We start from the raw sequence: 25011 nt of genomic DNA, 5'->3' as shown, positions 1-25011 counted from the left end.
CATCGTGGTACCCATGACAGGGATGATGCGTAAAGGAATGTCGCATCTCTTGGAAGCATCCAGCGCGTGCCCAACAGATGGAGCCTCGTGCTCCTGCTGTTGAGTGTAGGGTTAATGCCGACAGATGGGGCGTGGTTTAGATCATTGACAACCAGCTCTCTGTAGTCAACTGTAAAAAAGACAACAAAATCCCAGTCCTGGCAGGTCCGCGTGCTGGTTTCTCTGCCATCCGCGGCAGACTGGAGGGAAAGACTGCTGAACGTGCGCAGCGACTCTCCCCACTTTGGAGGGAGGAAAACCGTAGGCGACGGCTGATCTGAAGGAGGTGCGACTTTGAATGAGTATTTGATCGCTCCTTTGCCTCGCCTCCGTTTCAGGCGTCTGTGCAGGAGCGTCAGAACCAACATAGCAGAGGTTCGATGGAGAAAGGGGGACGGATGGCGTGAAGCAGCTGCGGTTGTCGGTGAAGGAAAGTCATCCTGGGGAGCACAGCCAGGCTGCTTCATGAGGATTGCGCCTGACTTACGTAACCAAGCTTTGTGGGGAGACCTGCTGGGGATACTGCTGCTGTTGAGCTGATTAATTACATGAAGGATAGACAGGTAAGTCACAGTTTACTGTCAACAGACTATCACAACCCTTGACGTCAATTCTAATATGATTAAATGAGCTCTGCGCAAATTTCCGTCATATTATGAATGAAGGTGAAAACCCCCTCCCTAGGCGTTTGTACGATATGTACAAGCATTGTATATGTGTGATATTGCATTTACAAACGGCCTTTGCCAGTTATGTTAGAGATTAATTCCTCTGTCAGCTCAGTAGAAAATGCGCATGCGCTCTTAATGACTCCAGATTAACAAATAATGGACAGGCTGGGTGATTATTTCAGTAGGTCACGTAGTTTACAGCAGCAAGAAGCTGCATGTTGGAGCAGCTCTACAACAAAAAGACTCATTGTTGCACATGCAACCGTTAGCTGGTTGGACTTCAGGCATTGATGACACATTGGTACAGGAGTCTGTGACACAAGCACAAAGTTTTTTTTTTTTTTTCCTTTAAATTTCAGTACCCAAGCTGGCAGTTATTAGAGAAAGGGCGCCCCTTAGAGAAAACAGAGGTCTTTGCAGCTTGAGAGCTCATTTTCCCCTTCTTTCAGCTAAATTACCTCCTTGTGTTTCCTGTGTATAGGTGAAAGTGAGTGAGACCACAAGTTTTACCACCCACTCAGTATGATAGAAGAACACGCCGCCTCCCATCAGAAGTGAGCACATCAAGATGAGCCAGGGCAACAGGCAAGGAGGAGGGGCCATCACTGTGGAGGCTGACGTCATCCTTCATGCCGTGAACCCTGACCTCATCACGACCCCTGATAAAGATGGGAGTCAATGTCCAGGTTATGTCCAAGGATTCCTAAAGGACACCCAGGATTTCAGCCCCCCTCCTGTGTTCGAGAAGGAATACCTGTTGGATGGGAGACTGCTGGAGAATAACCACGTGGACCATCGTCAAGGTAACGGCTCCTGCATCCCAAACGATAAAGGAACTTCAGCACTCACTCACTTTGCTGACTCTGCCGTAACCAATCACATTGCAGCCATGCAACAAAACTGCACAAGTGGTGACATCCACAATGGCGCCAGAGCCAAAGTGTCTCCCAGTGTGGACTCCTCCATAAGCTCGCCCAGCCAGGCCAAACAGGAAACTGAATGGTCAGTCCTGAATTCAAACCTTGAGCGCAGAGACAGCAGCCAGGAAAACACGCAGGCTAAAAAAGAGCCTGATTTAGTGATCGAAGTGGGCGGGCAGAAGATCAATGCTCACAAGTCAATCCTGGCAGAAAAAAGCGACTACTTCAAAGCGAGGCTGTCACGAGACATCCTCAAGGTGAAGGGCGTCAGTTACAAGACTCTGTCCACATTGATAGACTATATTTACACCTCCCGAATGAATGTTTCCAAGGACAATGTTGTAGATGTCATCACAGGGGCCAAGATCCTCCAGATCCCTTGTGCAGTACAGGCCGCCATGGACTCCATGTCGGCACAAGTCACTGCAGAGAACTGCTACGAGATTCTCACCATCGCCAAGAAGCAGCGACTCAGTGAACTGAAGGAAACCGCCTACGGATTCATGAGCGACAACTTCCTCCAGATACTCAAAGACCCGGCCGTGTATGGTCGCCTGAATGGATCAGAGCGGGATCTGATCCTGAAGAAGAGGATGGAGGGTAGGAAGACGCTGATGGTGGCAGAGATCAATGATGTGTTTGACCGTGTGGGGAGCAGGCCGCCAAGCCGCTGTGGTAGCCGGCCACAGAGCCCGTTGTCTGTGGGGTCTTTGGAGGAGGGTCATATGATTTACTACTTTAATGAAACAGCAAATGACTGGAGAGCTTTGACTGCCATGCCTGAGGACATAAATACTAAAGGCTGTGGGATCTGTACCATGTATAACTACCTGTTCGTGGCAGGGGGGATAAAGGGCTACGGAGACAAGGGCAAGGTTTCTGACAAGGTCTTCTGTTATAACCCCATAACTAACCGCTGGGGCGAGGTCAGACCACTGATCCAGGCTCGTGCTCAGCTAAAGCTTGTGTCTATGGATGGCTACTTGTACGCCATTGGAGGGGAATGTTTGTTTACAGTGGAAAAATACGACCCCCGCATGGACAGATGGACTACGGTGGCCCCCTTACCTAAGGGAGCTTTCGCTGTGGCTCATGAAGCCACGACCTGTAGCGGAGAACTTTATGTTTCAGGAGGCTCTCTCTTCTACCGCCTTCTGAAGTACGACACCAAGAGAGATGAGTGGCAGGAGTGTCCGTACAACAACAGCAGGAAGAAGTCCTCAGACATGGTGGCACTGAAAAGCTTCATTTACCGCTTTGATGTCAACAGAGAGCAGGGGATCAACGTGTTCAAATACAACACCATAGTGAAAATGTGGCATGATTGCGCATCACAGAAGCTGGGAAGTCATTTACCCTTCAGGTGCGCCGTCATCGAGAACTGCATCTACTGTGTGAACAAAAGCCAGACTCTTCAGTTCGTAGTGGAGGAGGAGAACGCCTACTTTGTGGAGGAGCCGCTCAGGGCGCCTCTGGAAGCAAAAGGCGTTCTGTTTCCTTTTGTTCTCACTTTGCCTGAAAAGCCTGACAGAGTCACATAGTGTGTATGTGTGCGTGTGAGTGTGCGTTAATGTGTGTGATCCAGAATAACTCAATAAATATGTCATAGAAAAACTGGAAGAAGCAGAAGACCTTATTTACACTCCTCAATGTCAGCTCAGTGTCTCACAGCCTGCTTGCAGTGGAATGTGTGTATTTGCATGGCAATTTAATGTGTCTGCGGCCTTAAATGGAAAACTTCTTTTTTTAGTTTTGAATGAATGACTTTATTTGTATCCGACTGTAGATAATGTCATGATGACAGTGACTGTAGGTTATTTAGTGTATTTCCTGTGTTCCGTTTGGTTTAGTGCACTTTTATATTTAGAATAGATATTTAGATGAAAATAACTAGACAGGTTTGGTAACAGAGGAGTTTTGTTGAAGATGTGTTGAAACAGTTGTTGTGGCTTTATGAATGATGCGTCACCAGGTCTATGCAAACAGGCAGAATATACAGGTTGGTCTGCTGTGAAGCTATATAATAGTTTGTGGCAGGGCTGCAAATAATGTCCTATACATAACTTAGGGATAAATCAAATTGAGTTTGGTCATCAAAAAAACAGAGTATTGGGAAAATATATTTTTTCGAACCTCAAGAAGACCAAAGGTCTAAATCCCAAAGATGGAAATCATCATTTTTATTATTATGTACAGGAAAGCCTCAGATCCCCTTTATAGATGCTGTAAACAGCCGATGTTAGGATTATATGCTGGAGAACTAAAATGAGATTTGATGATTATAAAACTATTTTTAAAACTTGACCAAGTTAATGTTACAGTCATACCTCATCACTGATCTGCACTGCCTCATGCGAATCACAGTCAAAGGCAAATCTTACTTTTAAGAAAAACAACTGTGTTTATATCTTATACAGAATTTCTCTTTGCAAAGCATTTACACAGTAGCTTCAGCATGTTGCCTTTTATTAGACAGAATCCTTAAGACCGACATGATTCTCAAGTCTTGCTGACTCAATAGGAAATGAGACTGTTGAAAGAGTTCATTTGTCACATTTACTTTTAGATTAAGGAAATGATATTTTGCTTATGGGGCATAATCCCAGATGTCACTGTTTCTGCTTGTTGCACATTCACCAAAGATGAATAAGGGTTCAGGCAGTCCTTCAGAAAGCTGGTAATACTGACATTAGATATTTTGAAATCAAGCTTCTATTGACAGCACCTCAGTCAGAATGGAACATTTGCAATAGGCCCTGTAAAGGGAAGATATTGTTCGCTGCTGACAGTCACTGTCTTTAAAGTTCAAGGATATCCAGCCATTCAGACTCACGCAGATATATCATTTTTTTCTCAGTCCGTTCAAGGACAGATCAGTAGTTTTACACTAAGCAGCAGATATATTTCCTCACAGACTGATCCTTTAGGTCAGAGGTCAAATCAGATACCTGAGTTCAGCAGCAGGTCGTGGTCATGACCTTTGCTTCTCACACACTCTTAACAGTCAGCATAAAACTGACTTCTTCTGAGTTCTTTTCGCGTCAAAGCGACGTCTTTACTCTAAATTTTCCTTCTTGAAATATCACAGTATTTATTTTTGCTGCAATAACACAGTGGGAGTTTTGTACGGAAGCTAATGCTAATATATTCTTGGAACAGATTGCTTTTGATAACATTTAAAGAAATGTCTAAAAGCAGTCAAAGTGACTGGGACAAAATGGATGTGATTTTAATATTTTGCTGGCTGCCATCTGTATTTTTGTGATCATTTTGTATGGGTTTGGTGGATGTGGATCTGCTGCTGTGATGGACAGTGAAGTGATGCAATGCTCAGTAACGGCTTCCTGTTTAAGGCATAACGAGTGGGCTAACAAATTAGCTGTTGGATACTGTATAACAGACGAGATAAAATGCTTCAAATAAAATCTTTTGTGTCTGACTGGTTTTGTTTCCTTGATGTGACCCATAGATGAAAGTCCATATTGCGACATACAGTTTTTTTTCTAGGACAGAGCTGCCATCTTGTGGACTTCAACTGTAACTGCAGATTGTCATGTTGTGCAAATGTTTTAATATTGTGGCAAGAAAACCCTACCATAAATGTTAGGAATACAAACAATATAAACTTCCTATATATGGTCTTTACTAGCATGCTAATGTTACATTAGTATCACAGATCCAACGTGTTTCAGTCAGTTTAGTTTCTGTGTTCATCATAGCAAACTGCATCTGTAGTGGAAGTCAGTCTCTATTTATTTGCATAAGGCAGTAATGTGTCCCATAATCAGAAATCTCATTTGAGTATTATAGTAATGATATCCTCTATCAAACTAATCCCAGAATAACAGCTTATCAATGTAGTACGTTTTCCCCATGAGAAACTTGATGAAAACTTTTCATTTTAAGGATACAAAAATGTTAAACTATTTAATTTAGCAATGCAATGAAAACATCATCAGCAAAGAATTCTTTTTTTAACTTGAAACTTTAAATAGCGCCCAATTGATCACATTGAACCCTGCAATGATGTGAACTTTTATCTCTGAAAGATAAGATTTGTGATTTAAATCAATACCTATTGGAGGGATGATAAAATAAAGCAGTTAAAGATTGGCTCTGGGCCTTTAGCCTAAATCAAATAGTACAGCTTAGGAAAGTGGCGGAAATGCAAGGAGAGAGTTGGAATGACATACACCCAATCCCTCCAGGGCTAGGAGCTGATCAAGACCACAGTCTTTGTCCATGGGGCGTCTGCTCCAACTAGAAGAAGCTAAACCAGTGCCTAAAATAAAGTTATACCTTAAGTTTTAAGGGTAAAAAGTTCCCCGGGTAACCTGTAAGAAATTAAAAAAATAGACTAAACATAAAACTTGATTTAATGGACAGCCAGTAAGCCGTATTTACAGCATGTGATGTTTTTATCTAACAAACGGAAACAGGTGTGATGAACAAAGCTGTGTTCTTATCCAGACACTGTGATTGGTTTTGTTAGACTGTAATTTATTGAGACTGCAGTCAGGGGGGCTGTCACAAAATCAGCCTCCCTGAGGCCACAGGTGGTAATTACAACACATTGAGATGATAAATTTCCTTCATTTCCCAAGATTCTCTTTAATCAGACATCATTTACCAGCTCACATCGGGAAAACAGTAAATAAGGCTGAAGATAAATTTGCAAAGGAGGCTGTGAAAAAAAAACAGGGTTGAATTAACAGTGCTGTACAGTTAAATCTAGATCAAGATAGCTGTTAAATTTAAGATAAGGGGAAATGGAAACAAGCAGAGGTGGAAAAGGTGAAAGGAGGTGAGAGCAGGAAGGTTTTTTTATTGAATACAGTAAAGTAAGTAAGATGAGGAATACCATGAGATCCAGAGAGAAGAAAGTGTGTTGGCAAGCTTAAACAGCATAACATTCAGGATAGGAAAAAGAAAATCTGGTAAATGTGAGTATTGTACAGAGGAAGACATGGTGGAACACCTAATCATTTCCTGTCAAAGGTATGAGACTGAAACAGTAGAATTCAAAATGAACCCAAGAGAAAATCAGATGAATCTGGAAATATGGGATAGGCCATTCTACAAAGAAATGTAGCTGATCAGTGTTATAGATTTTGATTTAAACATCTAAGTAAATAAACTTAATTAAGACAATATGAATTTCCTGGTAGACACCCCACACCAGTTGGTGGCAATAATGCACTTAGATACTGTTTGCCAACTGTCAAAATGACAAAGAAGAAGGAGGTCAGACATCATTATTAGGTGACAAGGCTGAAGTGAAAAGAAGCCAGAAAGCTCGAACTACAGGCATGTTTTCATGTAGTGATGGTGAGATGAAGCCTCATGAGGCATTGAACCACTTGAACCAAGTGGTTCAAAAAAAAGGTTAATCTCTTGAAGCTTCATTTGCACACGAAACCACCTGCTGGTCAGGTGTATAATCACAGGCAGTTATATCTTAACCACATAATGGGGTGATTCATTGAACTGTTGTGTTAGTTTTGACTCTTAGGCTCGACTTTTAATTACATTTTTTTTTAAATTGACAAACCAAATAAGTTTCCCACAGAAATGATCACATATTTATGTAATACAATATATGAATGTATTCTGCGCGCGCGCGCGTGTGTGGTTGTATTATACTGTTTTACATTTGCTTTAGGAAAACTGCTTGAGCTTAAACAGGCAGAGCACATAGAAAGTGCTTGGGGATTGGCGTCACTGAATATGCTCGTGTAACATGAAGAATGTACAGTACAGGAAAGATTTTCCTCATTTTCATTCAGAACAATTTCAAAATTATAAACGCTATCCAAACGCTTTTATCCACACTAACAGTGACCACAACAATCCATCAAAAAGCTCACATTTTCACTGGTCCTGAGGGGCTTATGTCGCTGTCAAACCTCGCGGTAAACTCTGAACCACGTTCCGAAGCAGTCACGTGGTACAGCCGGGCAGCGAAACTTCTGACGTCATACGCGCTTCACGGAAACGCCCCCTCCATTACTCGGTGGGCGACATGCTAATCCTCGGCACATCTCATAACATCTCAACTTTCACGGGTAAGTTTAATTTCTTGGGGGGACTTTTGGGTGAGAAAAGTTTTTCATCGGTGATGAAACATTGTCACAGAAGCACAACGCTGACTCCCACAGCAGCATGAACTGTTCAAACATTAGCAGCTAGTCATACCACACCAAGGCCAGCCCCATGCTCACCTTCCTCACGTTGTTTGTGAGTGCAGGTGTAATGTTGTTTAATGTTTGTCATACTAACTGATGTGTAAATTAAAATTCCATGTTGTAACTTCCACGGACATATATTACTCCAGTTAAAAGATAAATATATTACACCCATGTTAAAGCTCCAGTCAAATGGGCCTTTTCTCAAATAGGTAACAGGAGAGGCCAACCTGAACCCAATCCAAACACTCACTACTGTTAAAGTTTTGTGTGTTATTTGAACTTTGAAATTAGAAGAACAGGTGAAGCTCAATTTCCGATCCTCCCTGTGACTTTAGATCAACAGATTCTGAACCTTGAATCGAAACAATATGTAAGAGAGAGAGAGTGAGCATATATATATATATATATATATATATATATATATATATATATATATATATATATATATATATATATATATATATATATATATATAATTTGATCATTTCTGTGTTTTCTTTGTAAAATTCATTGAAGTGGCAAGGGGATGAAGAAAAATAGGTTATGGCCGAAACACATCATCATCATCACATGGTGAAGCTGCCATAGCAAGCAGGGGTTGTTCATCAACCTTGGAAAAACTAGAGTAAGGGGCTTGTGATGCAGTTTTTGCAAGAAGCAACAGACAAATCAGTGTGATCCTCATTTCTCAGTGAACAAAGCACTGTAATTCTAAAACTTACCATCTTTAAATTAATAGATCACCAACATTATTTTTACATGATTGCTCCTGTTTTAAAAACTGGTTTTATATTTTGATGTTCAAGTTGCTTTCCTGCATGCTTTATAGCATGTGCATCTTTTTAACACTGGAGGGCAGTATGAGCCAGTACGTAAAAAAAAAAAAAAGGCCAGACTAACATCCGTGCCTACCAGTGCTAGAGTAAACTTTGTGTTGGAGTGAACATTGGCAGACATATAGCATGTGAAGGTTGTAAAATTTGATTTTATTTTAATTTGGGGCACATCACTTGAAATAACTTAAAAAGCAAGACAGCCCAGAATAGATTTCCCTTATGATCATCAGCCACAGAATTTTTAAATTAAAAGTAACAGGGTTTTTTTCTTGACCAAAAAAAAAGTTTCCTCTCAAATACAATGCACAAAATGTATTTTTTTACTTTCTTAATATATTAATTTAGTAATGTCACTTGAAATGTGAAGTAAAGTGAAGCAAGCAAAAAAACTCAAGTGCTTTAAGCCTGATGCCATGCTTGCACTGGAACATCCGAGAACTGCACTAGCACAGGAGCTATCTAGCCATATTGCTAGCAACATATCAAGACAAATATTTAAACAGCCATGCTCTATCTGTAAAGAGACCTTGAAAACATCAGAAATAATTCCCCAACCTCAGGTTTAACGTTTTATAACTACTAATAAAAGTTAAAAACACACAAATGACGTGTTCCTTGAAAAACTAGCGGCCAATTAGAGAATTGCTTGCTTGATTTATTGTTAGCTAACTTGTCAGTGCAGTGGGATGTGTAGATATGGAGCCACTCCAAGCCTGAGCTGTTGATGTGTTCGTGAAGATCTTAAGAAAGTTCTAAAGCAGCCGCAAGTACTGAGTTTATGTGAAATATACAAGCTCACAGTTAGCTTAGACAAGCTAACTGTGAGGCTTTTCTAATTAGCGTGCATAAAGGCTTGAAATACGTTTTAATAGTACTCAAAACTTAAATCTTTACCCAAAGCTTAGTGGAAGATATATTTGTAATTCTAAAAAAATAGCTAAATTTAAAAGTTAATCATTGTTTGAACAGAAACAAACAAAAAAGTCATTATGTATCCAGTGGTTGAGGAGTAACATCATGATGTACCAGACAAAGGACAATACACAGTGTGCAGCTGCTTTTCAATGCTGTATAAAGTTAGGAAAAGCAAACGTCAGGGTTAAAGCTGAACTAAATGTGTGTGTGTGTTGGCATTTCTCTTTGGTGTGGTAAAGAGAAGAAACTTGCATATCACTTACTGTGACTTGTGTTAAATACACTGTTTGCATCTTGACATTTTTAGTTTTCTTTATAACCTTAACTGCTGCACAATTTCTCTTTGAAAATGTCTTATTTTACCCATCTGTTTCAAACCCTTTTTAGTCTACAAATTTCTACAGGATGTGTAAGGTTGTTATTTTTGATAATCTGGTGTTCAACATAGAAAAGGACAAAGCAGAGTGATCTGATAACCTGGTAGCCAAGAGCTTGCCTGTCATCAGCAGTGACAGCAGTGTTCAGACTAAAACATCCCACAAGATCTTGTCTGATGGGGCTCAAATTTGTGGTAACCAGCTAGCCCCACGCTGCAGCTGTCTTTGGTTTTCTTACTGAATACTAATTATGTTTGCATAATTGGTTTTAGTCATTTAAATGGGAAGCTTATTAAATCTTTTTTCCCTGTTTTCACCTACAGCTAAATTTAGCAAACAAGGTCTGCCTGAACCTGAACTGCTTTGTTCAAAAAATGAGGCATTAGTGGTTTAGACTTCTGAGAGCAATGTCAATTGATCTTACATCTTGAAAGAATGGGGATAAAATTTGAAGCGACTCCAAACTGCCTACGAGATAAGCTGTTGGGAATGTTTTTGTGCTTTACTGCTGAATAGCTTTGAGCTGCCTCTTTTCCTGTAACGGCAAAGAGATGTAAAAGAAAATGTGACATTTTCTTTTAATTTCCAGTTGATTATCTGTGATTATGCACTAAAACAGCAGACTTGCAGCCTTTCAAAGAGGGAGAGGGAGACAGAGAGGGGGGAATGTAAAAAGCTGGGAATTAGAATCACCAGAAAAAAGGACGGCCTGGGGAAAAGCATCATGTAGCCTAATGTGCTTTTCCGCATCCGCCCCACACTCTCTCATATTTTGCCATTTGAATATACACAGAATTATTTACACCTTCAAGGCAACTTGACTGAACTGCACATCAGTCAATTAGTAAATCAGAAATTTTCTGTGATTTCAGTTTAGCGTGCAGTCCTTGGCTCCCTTTGGTCCCCCCCTTTTAGTCTCCCATCCTGACAGTGACAAATTACTCCTCTGCTTGGCGAGATTGAAAATTAAAAGCATTTAAAGTTGCTCATGCATTTATGCTAATGAGAAATTCAGATATGATTTGCATGCCAAAGAGGCTAGCCGGAGAACTCATCATTGCCCCCACCACCTCCAGCCCCTTAATTTCTTTAGGCTCTGTTTTTTTCCTCTCTTTATTTGCAAGAAAAGAAGAAAATGCAGTGTGTAAACACTCTCAAAATTTGACATTTTTTATTACCGTGTTTCATTTCTTACAAGAAATTGCATTTATTGCCTGTAAGATGGTCTTTGTAGAGAATTTATGATACGACCTAGCATTGGCACCCTCCTATAGCCACTCAGCCAAATTGGGTCATTGTGTCTGGTGGTGTCACATCACACCACAGGAAGAAACACTACTGTTATAATGACATTGTGCAGCTACTGCTCATGCTGTCTCCTGTCGGCATTTGGATATGCACTGTTAAATACAGGATGTACCTACTAGTACAACACTGGCAAGGCCGAGTTTGAATGATGAACATTAGTGTGTGGGCATAAGCTTCTGAAATCTAATATTAAAATGTTTGTTCAGATGAAAAAGGCTTTGTTTTGTGATAAACATGTGCAGAACTCTTTGGAGCCGGAGGATTAAAACTCTTGGCTGATTTGTTTTTCCAGTAAGCTCCATCCTCGTCGTCTTCTCCAAATATCAAAGCTGCTGTTCTTTGAAATTATTTGTTCCACAGTTACTAAATGATTGTAACCTTGGAAACAAGATGCATTAATGAAGGTTGGAAATGAAATGGGACTTTAATTTGCTTCAGTGTTCGTAGCCGAGGTGAAATGGATTAGCTTTGATTGAGGTGTGAGATGAAGAAGGAAAGCGCTGACATGACACTTGTATTTGTCATCATGTCATTTCAAGGAGGATGCGGCAGCAATTATGAATATGGGTACACAGCAATTAAAAGCGGTAGTATTCATTAATAATTTTTTTATTAATTTTTCAGTGCCCGCTTAAATGATTGCCACTGCACACAGGCTTTCCAATTATGCTGCTTAATTAGAAATGTCAATATTAAGAAATAATTAAACTTGGGAATACATTAAGGTTGTCAGAAATACTTAAAAAAGTTAGGACCATCGCTCAAATGATGTTTTCTCTAATATGTTTTGCAATGATTTGTAAATTAAGGATGAGGCTTTGATCAATGTTTGTGACAAGAACTGAATAGTTAGCAACTTACATCAACACCTATGTTTTTTGTTTTTTAATTATTAGTGACAAAACCCTCAGAAGCAGCATCAGGTAGAAAAATATAGAAGATAAACTCTCACTTTGTACTGCTTTACTTTTACGCTTGTAGACATGTCCATGCTGACGGTCAGCAAAGAGATGGGAGCAGAATCAACAGGTTGACTCAATTCTGCTGTCGTATTTACATGGAACTCTAGTCATTGGTTTTATTACTGGTAAAAAATACAATTTCCTCCCCATGTAAAAGCATTAGATGGAGGATCAAGTTCAGAGACAGACTGCAGATGGTTTGCACAAAAAAATGACAAATTGTCTGATGATAAAAGCCGTGTTTTCCAATTCACATGAAAACATAGATTAGCCATATTTGCATGTTACGTTATTCATTTTTATAGCAGATTTTTTGTAAAACAGTAAGATCAGAAGGTCAGCATTTAGTAAAACTAATCAAATCCCATCTAATAAAACTTCTTTAAAGCAACCGCAAGGAGTTTTTGGTTGGTCATAAAAATGACTTATTGTTAGAGATCCCTCTTAATGAGCTACAAATGCGAACAAAGCCATCGGTGACTAAGTTAGTTTTTCTAAAATTCACCTTTTTAACACCCAGAACTGCTGCAGCAGGGTAGGTGTCAGATTGAGGGAGCTAATCGCCCACAGATCCTGTTATCCTATGTCCCACAAATTTTAAGAGTGAGTGACAGATTTGGAATTTTTTAATAAGCAAGATTTCAGAAAACTGACAGGAGCTTTAACATGTGTATAACATTTACATTAAAATAGTGAGAAGTGTAATGATGTTTGTTTTCCTTACTTCCTTGTGGCTTCTGGTGAAACCTTGTATCTTATAAGAACATGAGTTGCATACCTTTCTGTTTTAAAGTTAAACTTTAGTTTTTTAGTGAAAATGATTATAGGTCTTTTTCTAGACTGTTTCAGTTAATGGATATAATTTGTATAAAGCATAATATGAAATTTGTGAATGATAAATTGGGAATCTTTTAATAATTCTCAACAAGATGTCCTTAACACCCTTCACACTAATATAAAACCACATTTTTTTGTACCACATTTGATGAATTGGAGACTTTTGGCAACTTGCTTTAGTGAAGTTTTTAGTGAATGTGCATCCTTTCATTGCAGACAATACTGATTTTTATAAAACGAGTAACAATTTAAATGTTATTCTCACTGCAGCCTCTTAAAAATTATCAGGGGCCAAATTATAGCTATAGCTGCCAGTATTGGAATGATAATCCTCAAAAGGGTAGAGTACAAATTTAATAATTTTTTAAGGAAACTATTTATCATGTTGATGAGAGAGGGGTCTTTCGCACTCATTTATCAAATATGACAGAGAACTTGAGGCTTGGGTTGGTCTCACCCCTCAAAGATTTGAGGCTTGGGAGACTCGTGCACAGTTTTTTCTTGTTCCCTCCTTTTGGGTCACTCCCTACCATCATTCATAGGGAAGGACCCTTCTTGCCTTGCGTACTCTTCTGTATCTGGGGCTCGAGTGGCCACACTCAACAGATGACACTATGATGAGCACATCACCTGCAGCTTCTACAGAAAACGACAGAGTTTTCCACAGAGACCCTAGTTTTGCTGCTCCAGTATGCTAACAGACCAATTTGGTACTTTTTAGTACTTTTTGTTCTGAGTAGAATATTATGGAGTAAAAAAAAGCAAACAATCGACCTTCAGGGTATGTTACAGAATGTGTCTGATACAGAGAGAGAAAGAGAGAGAAAGAAACATTTATCATAACATTTCAACTGTTTTACCAGTGCTGCAACTTGATCCTCATTCAGATCACCTGTTATGATAACTGAAGTTTAAAAACCGGAGTTGTGTTATTTGGGTGTTTTTCTGATGAGTTCTGTTAGAAGATAAGATGAGAATCGAGGCAGGATATGCTACTGCTTTAGGCAGGTCCTCTGGCCGCCTTGAATTTAATTGGACCCTAAAACTAAAGACCATGATTGGCTATTTGCCTGAATACATAGGTAGGACCTACATATGTTAAAGAAACTTTTTCGGCTACTTTGTAGCAGCTTTATTTCAATAAGAAGGTTTCTATAATGCTGTTTTGCTGTGCTATTTTATTTAAGTTTGAAAGTTAGAGACAAGGATATTGAATTTGGATGATACTTTAGTGTTTACGATTAAAGATGTTATTTAAAGATAGACTGGGTAAATTAATGCTCCTCATATGTGTGTGTCTGTACCACAGACTGTAAAAAAAAATGGACGTCCGCTTGCTCGGCTTGAAGTGAGGTCGCCACAAAAACTGCTCCCCCTGGTGGCTGGCTGCAGTATAGGTAAAAAAAAAAATCCGTCTCCCCAGTCATTCCAGATGGGCTGTGGTCAAACTTTGAAAAATTAATACACCTGGTAGAAATGTTTCTCAAGTCCGATTGTTATGGTGATTTAAAGATATTATTTGGCTGTCTTGTATTCAAGTCCTTTTTTTTCTGAAAGTTTTGTTTACATTAGTTATACGAGGTTAAAAAGGAGGCTTTACATGATGTTTAACGATGATTGACAGCTGCTGTTCTTGTGTATTTTTTTCAGGGATTGTAAAATATATCAGAAGGTAGAGTGATTAGACTCTCGAAAGAAGAAAAATAAATATTATTTTTGTCTCCCAGCTCCACTCAGATTCTCCCAGAATCCCTCACAGTCTCTACTGCGCAGACTCTGGCTGCAAACTGCTACAATGGCTGCGCCTGTGACGGAAGAATTTTGGCTTCAAAACCGTAAAATGGTAAATGGCGGAGCTACGCTGTCTACTCTATACAGTCTATGGTCTGTACATGCATATGATTATTGCATGTGTTGCAAAATCAACCCCAGTTTAGTGGCCCTATTCAAAAAGTTTGTCCCTGTATTCGGATATGACATAGCACAATTAATTTAAATGAAACTTAAAGTTAATGTTTACTATTATGTAAAATAAACTCAGTACATTTTTAGCTGAAACTTTTTGTGACCATGAAGTTATAAATTTAGCTCATTTTTAAAACCATAATATATGTGAAAGGCACCTGTCACTGCTCTCAAATACCTGAGGCTGGACTCAGACTTGTCACCTGGAGTTGATACTTGACTTAGAACCATGACCAAAGACTTGAGACTTATCTTAGCATTGTTACCAGAGACTTGGGTTTAGACTTAGACTTGTGACAAGATACTCGTCTCAGATTCTTGACTAGAGACTTGAAACCGGACTTGGACTTGTGACCAGAGATTTATAGATTATAACTGGAAAAAAAGTGACATTTGCAGAGCTCTGTCTTAGCCTGAAAAACAAGAATTTTCAAATGGAAATTCACAAAACTAATTTCATTTTATGCACCCCAGTGTTTCACATAAGAACAAACACCATTGGTTCATGTGTGTTGAACTTGCGCACCTTTTACTGCAGCCCTAGGAAAGTAACCAAATAGAAATAGTTGACAACAAATGTGAAACATCATCGCAGATGTTACACAAATGAAACACTGAGCCTCACTTTGAGAAGTTATCAGAGCATCAAAGTCAAACTGGATCTGAACAGATGGTACTGCCCGGTCATATACTTGTAAAAACATATATCAATAGAATTTGTCTATCACTGTCATTTTAACTCTTGCCCCGTTAAGGTCCCACAGTTTTGTTCTGTTGGTCTTTCAGTAGTAACAGCATCAATAGAGCCTTCACTTTCTTGACTTTATCTCGTGGGACAAACCAATTTTGAGCTGCCTTTGATCATTGGGAAACATTTTCATTCCAATATAGATCTCACAGGTAGCTGTATATTGATAGTAGCTGTAAGACAGACTAATAATCAAGTAGAGCCATCACCTGTTGACTGCAGCGGAAGAGAAACTTGAAAGCACTTTTACCTCAAAGCAATGGCAGCCTCTAATGATAGGATCGGCTTTGGCACAGCACGTTGGCCATGTTTCCCTCAAAGCCTCGTGTGACAGCGCTTTAATTGGACTGCCCCGCTCCCTCAGTGCTATTAAATGTTACTAGCTGCTATTGCTCTGCTGTTATGTCGTAATTATTCCACAATATACTGTAATAAAATCAGGAAAGACAAAGTCGAGCTCGAGGAATATTCTACATCTGTTTATGAATACAGGCAATTTCATGTTCATTTGGACCTGGATGTCCCTCTCTGAGATGCACTGAATCATCACCCTCCTAATCAAGTGCTAACTGAGCGCTCATGCATGTAAGAAAACGAGCATCTCACACTCCGCGGTGTAACCGTTAAAAGCAATGTTTTGTGCCTCCATCACAGGATAATTACAGAGACCATGTCCAATTACCTTTGTGTGTTGTTTGTAGTTCTTCAAGTCAGTCGCGAAAAGGATTTGGCATGACTAGTGAAAATATAATCTCATCATTACTCAGCCTGTGTGAACAATGAGAAACCTCTCAAATGGAGCTCCACCAGAGATCGTATCCTCGACCTTGATACGGCTGACATCTCACTTGGTCTGTCTCAAACTTGTTGCTCTTGTTTCCCCCCGCTGAACAGGAGGAGTAAAAAGACCCTTGTGAACTAAAGCCTATGTCAGTCAGATGAGAAAAAAATACTGAGTGTGTGTTTGTGTGTGTGAGTGTGAGTGTAGCCCGCGGCTGCAGATTAGCCATGAGAGCTAGAGGATCGCCCCCGCTCTCTGACAAATGAGAAAAGCCACAGTGGCCCTGGCCAAAGTGACAGGCCAAATGGAAGCAATTCCTCCCGAGGCGGGGGAGAGCAGCTGTGACCAGGGCCTGCTATGCCACTCTAGACAGTACCCTGTGTGCCTCTATCAGAGTGTGTGTTGTGTGTGTTGGCCATAGGGACTTGACCCAAGAGACAATTGGCATTTTTCTCTTGGCGGTCCCCATGAAGCGCTGTCTTGTTGACCTGTGGGAAGTCCCATCAGTCGCAGATGACCATACACCTTTACCTGGGGTTGGGGTCTGCCATGTGTGTTTGTTTTACCTTCCTCTGTCTTACCCTGTGCTCTACAGGATGTATTCTCTGGTCAAGCCTGGTGTTTAGGATGTTTGACGTCCTACATATTCATTCAGCGAAGGGACGAAGTCCTGGACAAAGATTGTGCACATGGTAGTTTGATCACTCTTTTTAAAGAGCAATGCCAGGGTACATCAACCTAACCCCACTACAGAGCCCTGTGGATGTGTGAGTAATTAACACTGAGCCCTGATGGATTAAATACTACCCTGCTGAGATTGACTCTGTCTGCTGCCGTTGGCATAGTGACCCGCTAGCTGCAAGAAACAGTCAGGGGCAAGAGTAACAAATAGAGGAATATAAAAAAGAAATGGAAAGGGAAAAAAGAGTGTTATTCCTCCGTAGCCTTCTAAATAAACAAATAGAGTGAAAATAAAGTGATTGAGGCCTAAAATATAAGCATAAGAAGATAGATAGCTCAGGGTAGGAGGCTATTCCCGACAGAACGCTGTATTCTGCCCCCAATTCTGTCAGGCTATCCAACAAGAGACGTATCTGCGTCTCCACATTGTCTGTCCTCCATGTCTTTAAATCTCCCTGTTCTCTCCTCTCTTTCTCTCTTTTTCTCTCCCTCCTATCACCCAGGGCAGAGTGGATCAGGCTTCACTTCGACATAGCCATCATAATTACTTCACGCCGGAAGAATCAATTACAGCTAAGCACCATTATTTCCAGAACGGAGCTAAACATTAAAGTTTAAAAACTCCAAATTATTAAAAAGTCATGCTCTCAGGGACACATACAGAATATTTACTGTTAACAAATAACTTAATAACTTCACTCTGAATTATTAATTCATGGCTCCCATTGGCTCAGCAGGACTTGTCTCATGGTTAATTCTCTGCCTTTATACATTGTTAAATATGCATTACTCCTCGATTCTTCCGTACGAGCACTTGGCAAATCTATCAGAGCTTTGTTGCTGTATTAGAAAAATCTGAGCTGCAGTTTTGTCTGTTGACAAACTGATTTAAATATTCCAATGTAAATGAATGCTCTGTTTACAGTCGGAGAAGCAAAAGGCACAGTGTCCTCTGATGTGGGCTAGCTAACATAGCAAGTGGAAAACATCTGTAGTTAATGACTATTGGTAAAGTGAAAAGAATAATATAATTTTGCCTGTTAATAAGATTATTCAGTTAGGGTAGTCCACCTTATAATTTTGTGTCATGATTTTGATGCTAAGGTCATGACACTTGAAGGCCGTGTAAGGTCTTTTTAAGGTCTATATACTTCTTTATCCTCCTAAGAATCAGTGTCCACATATGTGACACGTAAGACATCATTTTTTAAAACTTTGACCAATCAGACACATTTAGGGACACAGCTCATTTTATCTTTTGCTGATATCAATTTCAAAAAGTGAACTCATAACACAGATAACCAAACTTTCTGTACAAAGATCACGTTTAACTACTATACTTATTAGGTCTTACTTATCCCAAAAGCAAGTAAAAATAAAAAATGCCCACTAGACAAAAACTTGGGTCATAGGAGGTTAAATATGCCTGATCGTTTTCCAAGATTTAAAATGAGATTATCAGTGCCAAAATAGATTATTTCTAAAAGCTATGTCTCTGTTTCCCTTTCCAAGTGGTCCAGGACACAAAATTACTTAAATGTAGACTGAAAGTTCCTACACCATGTCAGCCATCAAAGTTTTTCAGTGGGAAGTATGTTTTATTCTTTTCCTGAAGAAAATAATTACTTGGATTTATTTTGTAGCAATGGTGAACATTGGAGCTAGATCGTCTGTCTACATGTTGTGCTAAACTTTAAAACCTAGACTTGTGCATCTTGTTTGTATCACAGAAAAACACTGAAATGTGACCTAAGACACTGAAGCTTACCCCTTGCAGGTGTGTAGATAAATGTATTACATAAGTCAGAATGACAAAGTACTGTTGTAATTTAACTTTATCACACCTCTAGTTTGTTCTTCTTAACCAAAGCAACATATCTGCTAGGGACTCAGTTTCAAAAACCAATCAGTATTTGGATTCCCAGACTTCCTGGATGTGCCAGAAATGGATGATGCAACTTCCATTTAGCATTTGCATATTTGCTACAATTGTTCAAAATGTTTTTTTTTTCTTTTTTTCTTGAAATAGCTTTTTATTTATTTGTTTGTTTATATTATTTAATTTTGTTTATTTTATTTTATTCTGTTATATTTATTTTATTATATTTTTAATTTTATTTTATTTTATTTTTTATTATTATTATTATTATAATTTTTTTTACAAATTTACATCTTAACATTTTTTCATCAAATATGTCAATTACAAGCAAAACACAAAAAAGTTTCTTCTACTGGCACTACTAAAGTAAGTACTAATGGGGGGCTATGTACTGTTAACAATGAAACTGAGACCCACAAAAAAATACAACCAGGGACTATTCCCAGGATGAAATGAGCTAAGAAATGACAGGATACATTTTACAGACAAGGCTAAAAACACCTCCCTTTATCTGATAAACGATCACTTCTTCAGCCGCTAACGAGACTGGAATTAATTCAGCAACTCTTATGAAGTCTTGACTGGAAGCCGTTTATCCCCAACCGCTGGCTCTACTAGAAATATCAAGTGGTTCTCCATCGTATCCTGAGCCACACTGTGTCATAAGATGATAGCCAGTGAGTTCAGTATAGTCTTAAAATCAACCTGTCTTGATTCTTCTGAATGTTTTCTTGCCTTGTGTCTTTTGGCTGTTTTGGATGCTCAAAGGCATTTTCTGCTGGAGATACACGACCTGAGGGTATCTATACACAGAATATCACTGATGGGATTTATTACCTTATGGGTTTATATTCTCTATTTCAGCTGATGGGCATTCTCAAGATTAATGTTATTGCTGACTTCTTTTTATAGCCATTGCAACAAGCTGTAAAACGTTTTCCATTACAAGATATATCTATGAAATTCAAATATGAGGCTATGCACCCTTCTCTGCTACAGAATGTATGAATGAAGTTTAATGGGCCAAGGGAAGACTGGGAGGAAGAAAAAGAGAAGGTGCTTGCTGTTTTAGCTCCTTCCAGCTGAGTGAATCAGAAACAATGTGGCAGAACCTGAAATAGTTCCCAGCTTTAGAAAAAAAAAGTCCCCAGGGGCTGTAAATTGGCTCTCAGAAGAGGGAAAGAGAAACAATTGCCCTTTACCTACGAGGTTGCATGTCATCTCTTTGAAACTCACTGCTGGGCAGATTAAGGTCAAGTAGACCTAACCCCCCCCACAAGCCCCCTTTCCCCCCTCTCCTCTGGAAGGAGCGGGAGAGGGCGAATAAAATGATGACAGGGAGGGATTGAGAGGGAGAGAGGGGAGAAACTGGGATTTTGAAGGTCTTTGAAAGAGGTTTTACACCTATCCCAGGTGGTTTTGCTCTTTCAGTCCAGGAACTGTGTTGATAATGGCCACTTGTCAAGGAGGATGAGCCCACCTGCTCTTTGTAACTCACTCCTTCTGGTTCAGCTTATGGACTCCGTATACATATGAAAGGAGCATCTCGGTGGCGTGAGTTTTGTGTGCGAGCTTTTAATGCAGCTTTTAAAGGTAAAATAGTCTATAAAAGAACAAGCAAACAGAATTACATTTTAAAAAGAGGAGGCCAATTAAAGGCCTTCTAACATATAGTAGGTCACCATCCAAGACCCCCTGACCCCCCGTTTTGGAGATTTATTAGACTTCTACAGCGCTAACACCACATTATGTCATTAAGTGCTCACTCGTCACAGATGATAAATCAATGAAACTGAAGTGGCAAGCCTGCCAATTGTAATTACGGAATCAATTGACTCACAATTAAGCCTTTTGTTTCAGCGGATTGTCCTGTCACTCAGAGAGGAGCTCCTGCACGTCCTGTAATGTTCGAGTGAATGGCATAACATTTTGCCTTCTGCTGTCAAGGGCACAGTTACGAAGTCTGCCAGCAATTAAGAACTATAATGTGCTGAGTCGAGCACGGCAACAAAATAGGCAGCAATTTCTCCTGCTCCTGGTGAAATTATGCTTATCAGGTACCTCGCCTCAGCAAAGGTGAAGGGTCGGCCCGAGCAGGCAGGCAGCATTTCTCCACATAATTGAGAGAAGTTTGGATTTAATTGTATAATTAATCTTGTCGAATTAAGTTACACAGAAGTCCGACCCCTAAATTAGGCAGTCTGGAATATTTTAAATTGGCTTAATGTGAAATCTGGCTCCAGAATGCACTTTGTTCCCTCCTGATGGTATGAGGTAAGTTTTTAGCCATGATGAACACGGCTTGCTGTAATAACCTGTTAGCAGTTCTTATCATGCCTTTCCTTTATATGATTAATTTCCTCAGAAGTAATTGCAATTTCAAAGAGAGGCTCCTTTATTGTATAGCTTATAGTGGCGCAGTGAAGTGAAAATATAAAGACGGAATTCATTGTAATGCTCATCACACTGGACTCAAACTTAGAGAAACCTACATTTCCCAGTTTTGTTCTTCATTGTCATGGGTTATTGTAGTTTTTTTTTTTTTAAGGATTAATCAACATCCAGTGTGGACATGGCATGATTCCTCCGGGGCTATTGGGCTGACTATTCATCTTGAAGTTGCCTATATAGAGCTGTTTGTGTAGGTGTTTGTGTACCCTGTAGCAGCACAGCAGTGCAAGGTTTACATACAATATGTGATCGAGCTCTGTGGACATGTGGTAGTGATTAAAAAAGGGAGGCGTATAAATATTTTTGTGAATCTGGACTCACCAGAGCTGTTCCATGTCTTTGTTTGTGTTTCTATGTTTGTTTCATTACTGTCAGTTAATAGCAGTGTGTGCCATGCTGTTACCATCACATATTGAAAACTGGTAAGAGACCAGAACAGCTAATATTTGAAGTGTATTAAAAAAACAGTGGACACATCTTAGAACACAGAAAACAACTTTTAACTAGACTGTTGTTTTATATCATTGTATACCTAGGATATGATAACAGAACTGCTGAGCACAAAAGACAACCTGAGAGATCTGAGATTTTCTCTGCTGAAGACATTTTTTTTTATTATTGTTTTATTTTGAAGTAATGAGAGTTTATCAATAAAATGAAGAGTGAGGTTAGGGTTAGGGTTAGGATTTGCTAACGTTACACCTTTATACCAAGGCTGTTCAATTAAAAATTTCGGTTGGGCTGGATTTTCAGACTAAGGACATGAGCTGGGCCGCACATTTTTAGCAGTGAAGTCAAGCTGCTGTGGCCCTCTCCTGAGCTCTACAAGTCTGCTTTATTGTAATATAGCTCCGACATTTTTTCCAGTGTGATGTCTTCAGGCATTACACTCTGTCAGCAACACACTTGTTGCAGAAAAAAACCACATTGGTTGAGTTTTTAGACTTAATAAAATAAATGAATACTTTGTAGTCCACACAGGATTACAGTGATGGTTTTCCTGGCTGATTTTTTTTGTTTTAGGGTAGACGGAGATGTGCTATGTCCACCTGTGTAGGACTGCTAATGTGAACTTTTCAAATGCACCTGCTCAATGACACAATGCATTGGGTTAGTTAGGTTATGACAGGTGTTGCAGTCAATATTTGCAATAATGTGGGAATTTTTGTAGGAAATTTTCAGTGTTAGTATAAGATGCTTTTCTCATCCAACCTGAATCCCAATCATTTGAAAGCTGCTTCCGGACCACTCACGGGTTGTTTTCGGGCCACATGTGGGCCACAGACTGTTGATTGAATAGCAGTGCCTTATACATCTCAGAGCAACCAAATATGGCCAGCTGGTAAACTATGGTACAAACTGACAAAGTTTGCTTGTTGTCACATTTCAAAAAAACAACGCTATGACTATCTTGTCATGGTGAATTTGGTAAAGAGTTGTTTTGTACAAAGCTAATGTAGTGTAAAAAGAAGATCTGATCTCCATCCATCCATCCATTTTCTGTACCGCTTATCCTGTTTAGGGTCGCGGGTGGCTGGAGCCTATCCCAGCAATCATTGGGCGAGAGGCAGGGTACACCCTGGACTGGTCGCCAGTCAATCGCAGGGCTGACACATAGACAGACAACCATGCACGCACACACTCACACCTAGGGACAATTTGGTGTGACCAATTAACCTGGTAAGCATGTTTTTTGGACTGTGGGAGGAAGCCGGAGTACCCGGAGAGAACCCACGCATGCACGGGGAGAACATGCAAACTCCACACAGAAAGACCCACTGGCCGAGGTGGGGAATTGAACCGGTGACCTTCTTGCTGTGAGGCTGCAGCGCTAACCGTTGCACCACCGTGCAGCCCCTAGATCTGATCTCCATTTCTCAAAACAAACACACACCTTGTTAAGAGTCATGTCAGCACAGTGTGCAAGTCCAGTAAAAGTTGCCACTGCAATTCACTTCAAAAGGATAATCCTCAGAGTCCCTTTAAGTGGATAACTTAGATTTAGATCGAAGCAGAAATTCAGTGTTAACTGGTTTTTCTCTAAAATGCTGACAATTTTACATGGGTTCCTTTTACCATTTAGGACCCACATGCTTTGGACTAGGGAAGTTTTGAAGTGACTTAGTTGCTGGTTGTTTTAACAGATATTAAAGTTACAACTTGCAGACAAGTCAAAATACACAAATAAAAAAATAAAAAAATAAATAAAAAGGCAAAGCATAGTACCAAAACATATATTGGTAAACAATGTCAACAGCAACATTAGCAGAGCTAGCAGAACCAACATTTGATCCTCTGAAAGGTTAAAGTTCACATACCTGTGTTCAAGGATCGCATCATGGCATTCAGTGTAGTGGTATTGTGGTATATCTTTATCAAAAATCCCAAAGCTCAGACTCCATCTCTAAACGAATGAATACTCCTCACAGTATATCAGCTCAATAATCTTGTTTCAAGTCACAGTTAAGAGTGCATCTCACAGCGGCATCTCTCAACAGACTCTGCAGAGATTAGAAACACTTGAGTGGAGATTGGTTTGGGAGAGAAAAGCCAGTTGACAGCAACACACAGGAAGGAATGGTAAAAAAAAATGACCTGCCAATATTCTGAGGTGTTGATGACACATATGTGAACATCACTAGTGTGGCTTCACATCATCATGAGGAAAGATGATTTTCCTGATCATTGAATCTGAATGAGAATGATGTAAACTATGAGAAAAGAGCTAAGATAGTGTAAGATGTGTCTTCTCATGCTGATATTATCTGTATATTTTTTCTTTATTTTGTTTCCAGCTGCATTGTTTACTCATCTATAATGACAACATTTCTATCCCCTGCAGTTTGAAGAAGTGAATGCATGCCCGGTCATCCACTGCCTAGAAAGCAGAATGCCCGTGGGGGATTTCCAGTATAACTCTCTTCTTAACACAACGACCTTACTCTGCTGTTGTCAGATTTAGTAACGGCAGAGGCATGAGAGGAACTGGTAGGAAAACGTCTCCTTCGGCTTGTTCGTATGCCAACAGTGTGTGCGAGCTATCAAAGGGCCCTCTTTTTATGTCTATGACGTATGACTGTGTCTGTGCAGACGGCATCTCAGGGAGAGGAGCGCTACCCATGCACACATTCCTGTCACCCAGAATACCGATGGAGGATCTGCCCTTGTGCACTTCCCCTGAAGTATGTACTTGCATAGATGGCTCTATCCTGCGCTTGTGTGTGTTTCTGAGAAGTGTGCTTTCTGCAAGTGGAAAAATGTAGGGCTGCTGCAGTGGAGTATTCTGGAGTGTGATTATTTTTAGTGTCTGAGTTTCTCTCTTCACCCATCCCTCTCTGTTACCAAATTGAGGCAGGTGCTTCTGTAATAAACCCATTTCAGGTTTCTGACAGAATGTCAGACTCTCAGATGATCAGAGATATTTTTTAGGTGTTTTAAATGACTGTGGCTGTA

General features: G+C 39.8%; 2 protein-coding genes across 3 annotated transcripts in view; both read left to right on the top strand.

The window, feature by feature from the left end:
• Window positions 1-41: 41 nt before the first annotated feature.
• kbtbd11 (kelch repeat and BTB (POZ) domain containing 11) lies at window positions 42-5058 on the top strand. Its single transcript, XM_074692862.1, has 2 exons — window positions 42-602; window positions 1192-5058. Exon 2 carries the CDS (start codon window positions 1279-1281, stop codon window positions 3169-3171), a length of 1893 nt encoding a protein of 630 aa, XP_074548963.1. The 5' UTR covers window positions 42-602; window positions 1192-1278; the 3' UTR covers window positions 3172-5058.
• A 2519-nt stretch (window positions 5059-7577) lies between these two features.
• The window catches only part of LOC141806232 (AT-rich interactive domain-containing protein 1B-like), a 276933-nt gene continuing 259499 nt past the window's right edge, over window positions 7578-25011 (top strand). For both annotated transcript variants that reach the window (XM_074691607.1, XM_074691606.1), the window contains exon 1: window positions 7578-7695. The gene's annotated coding sequence lies outside the window, so the exon portion shown is untranslated. The remainder of the gene's footprint in view (window positions 7696-25011) is intronic.

This window comes from Halichoeres trimaculatus, unplaced genomic scaffold, assembly GCF_033239565.1.
Source record: "Halichoeres trimaculatus isolate MK-OKI-2021-1 unplaced genomic scaffold, fHalTri1.1 fHalTri1_scaffold_17, whole genome shotgun sequence".
Taxonomy (NCBI): domain Eukaryota; kingdom Metazoa; phylum Chordata; class Actinopteri; order Labriformes; family Labridae; genus Halichoeres; species Halichoeres trimaculatus.
The sequence above is the reverse complement of the archived record's forward strand: the minus strand, read 5'-3'. Positions and strand labels throughout refer to the sequence as shown.

Bases quoted from the DNA above. Each gene is read 5' to 3' on its own strand.
- kbtbd11 (XM_074692862.1), top strand. From the start codon at position 1,279: ATGAGCCAGGGCAACAGGCAAGGAGGAGGGGCCATCACTGTGGAGGCT.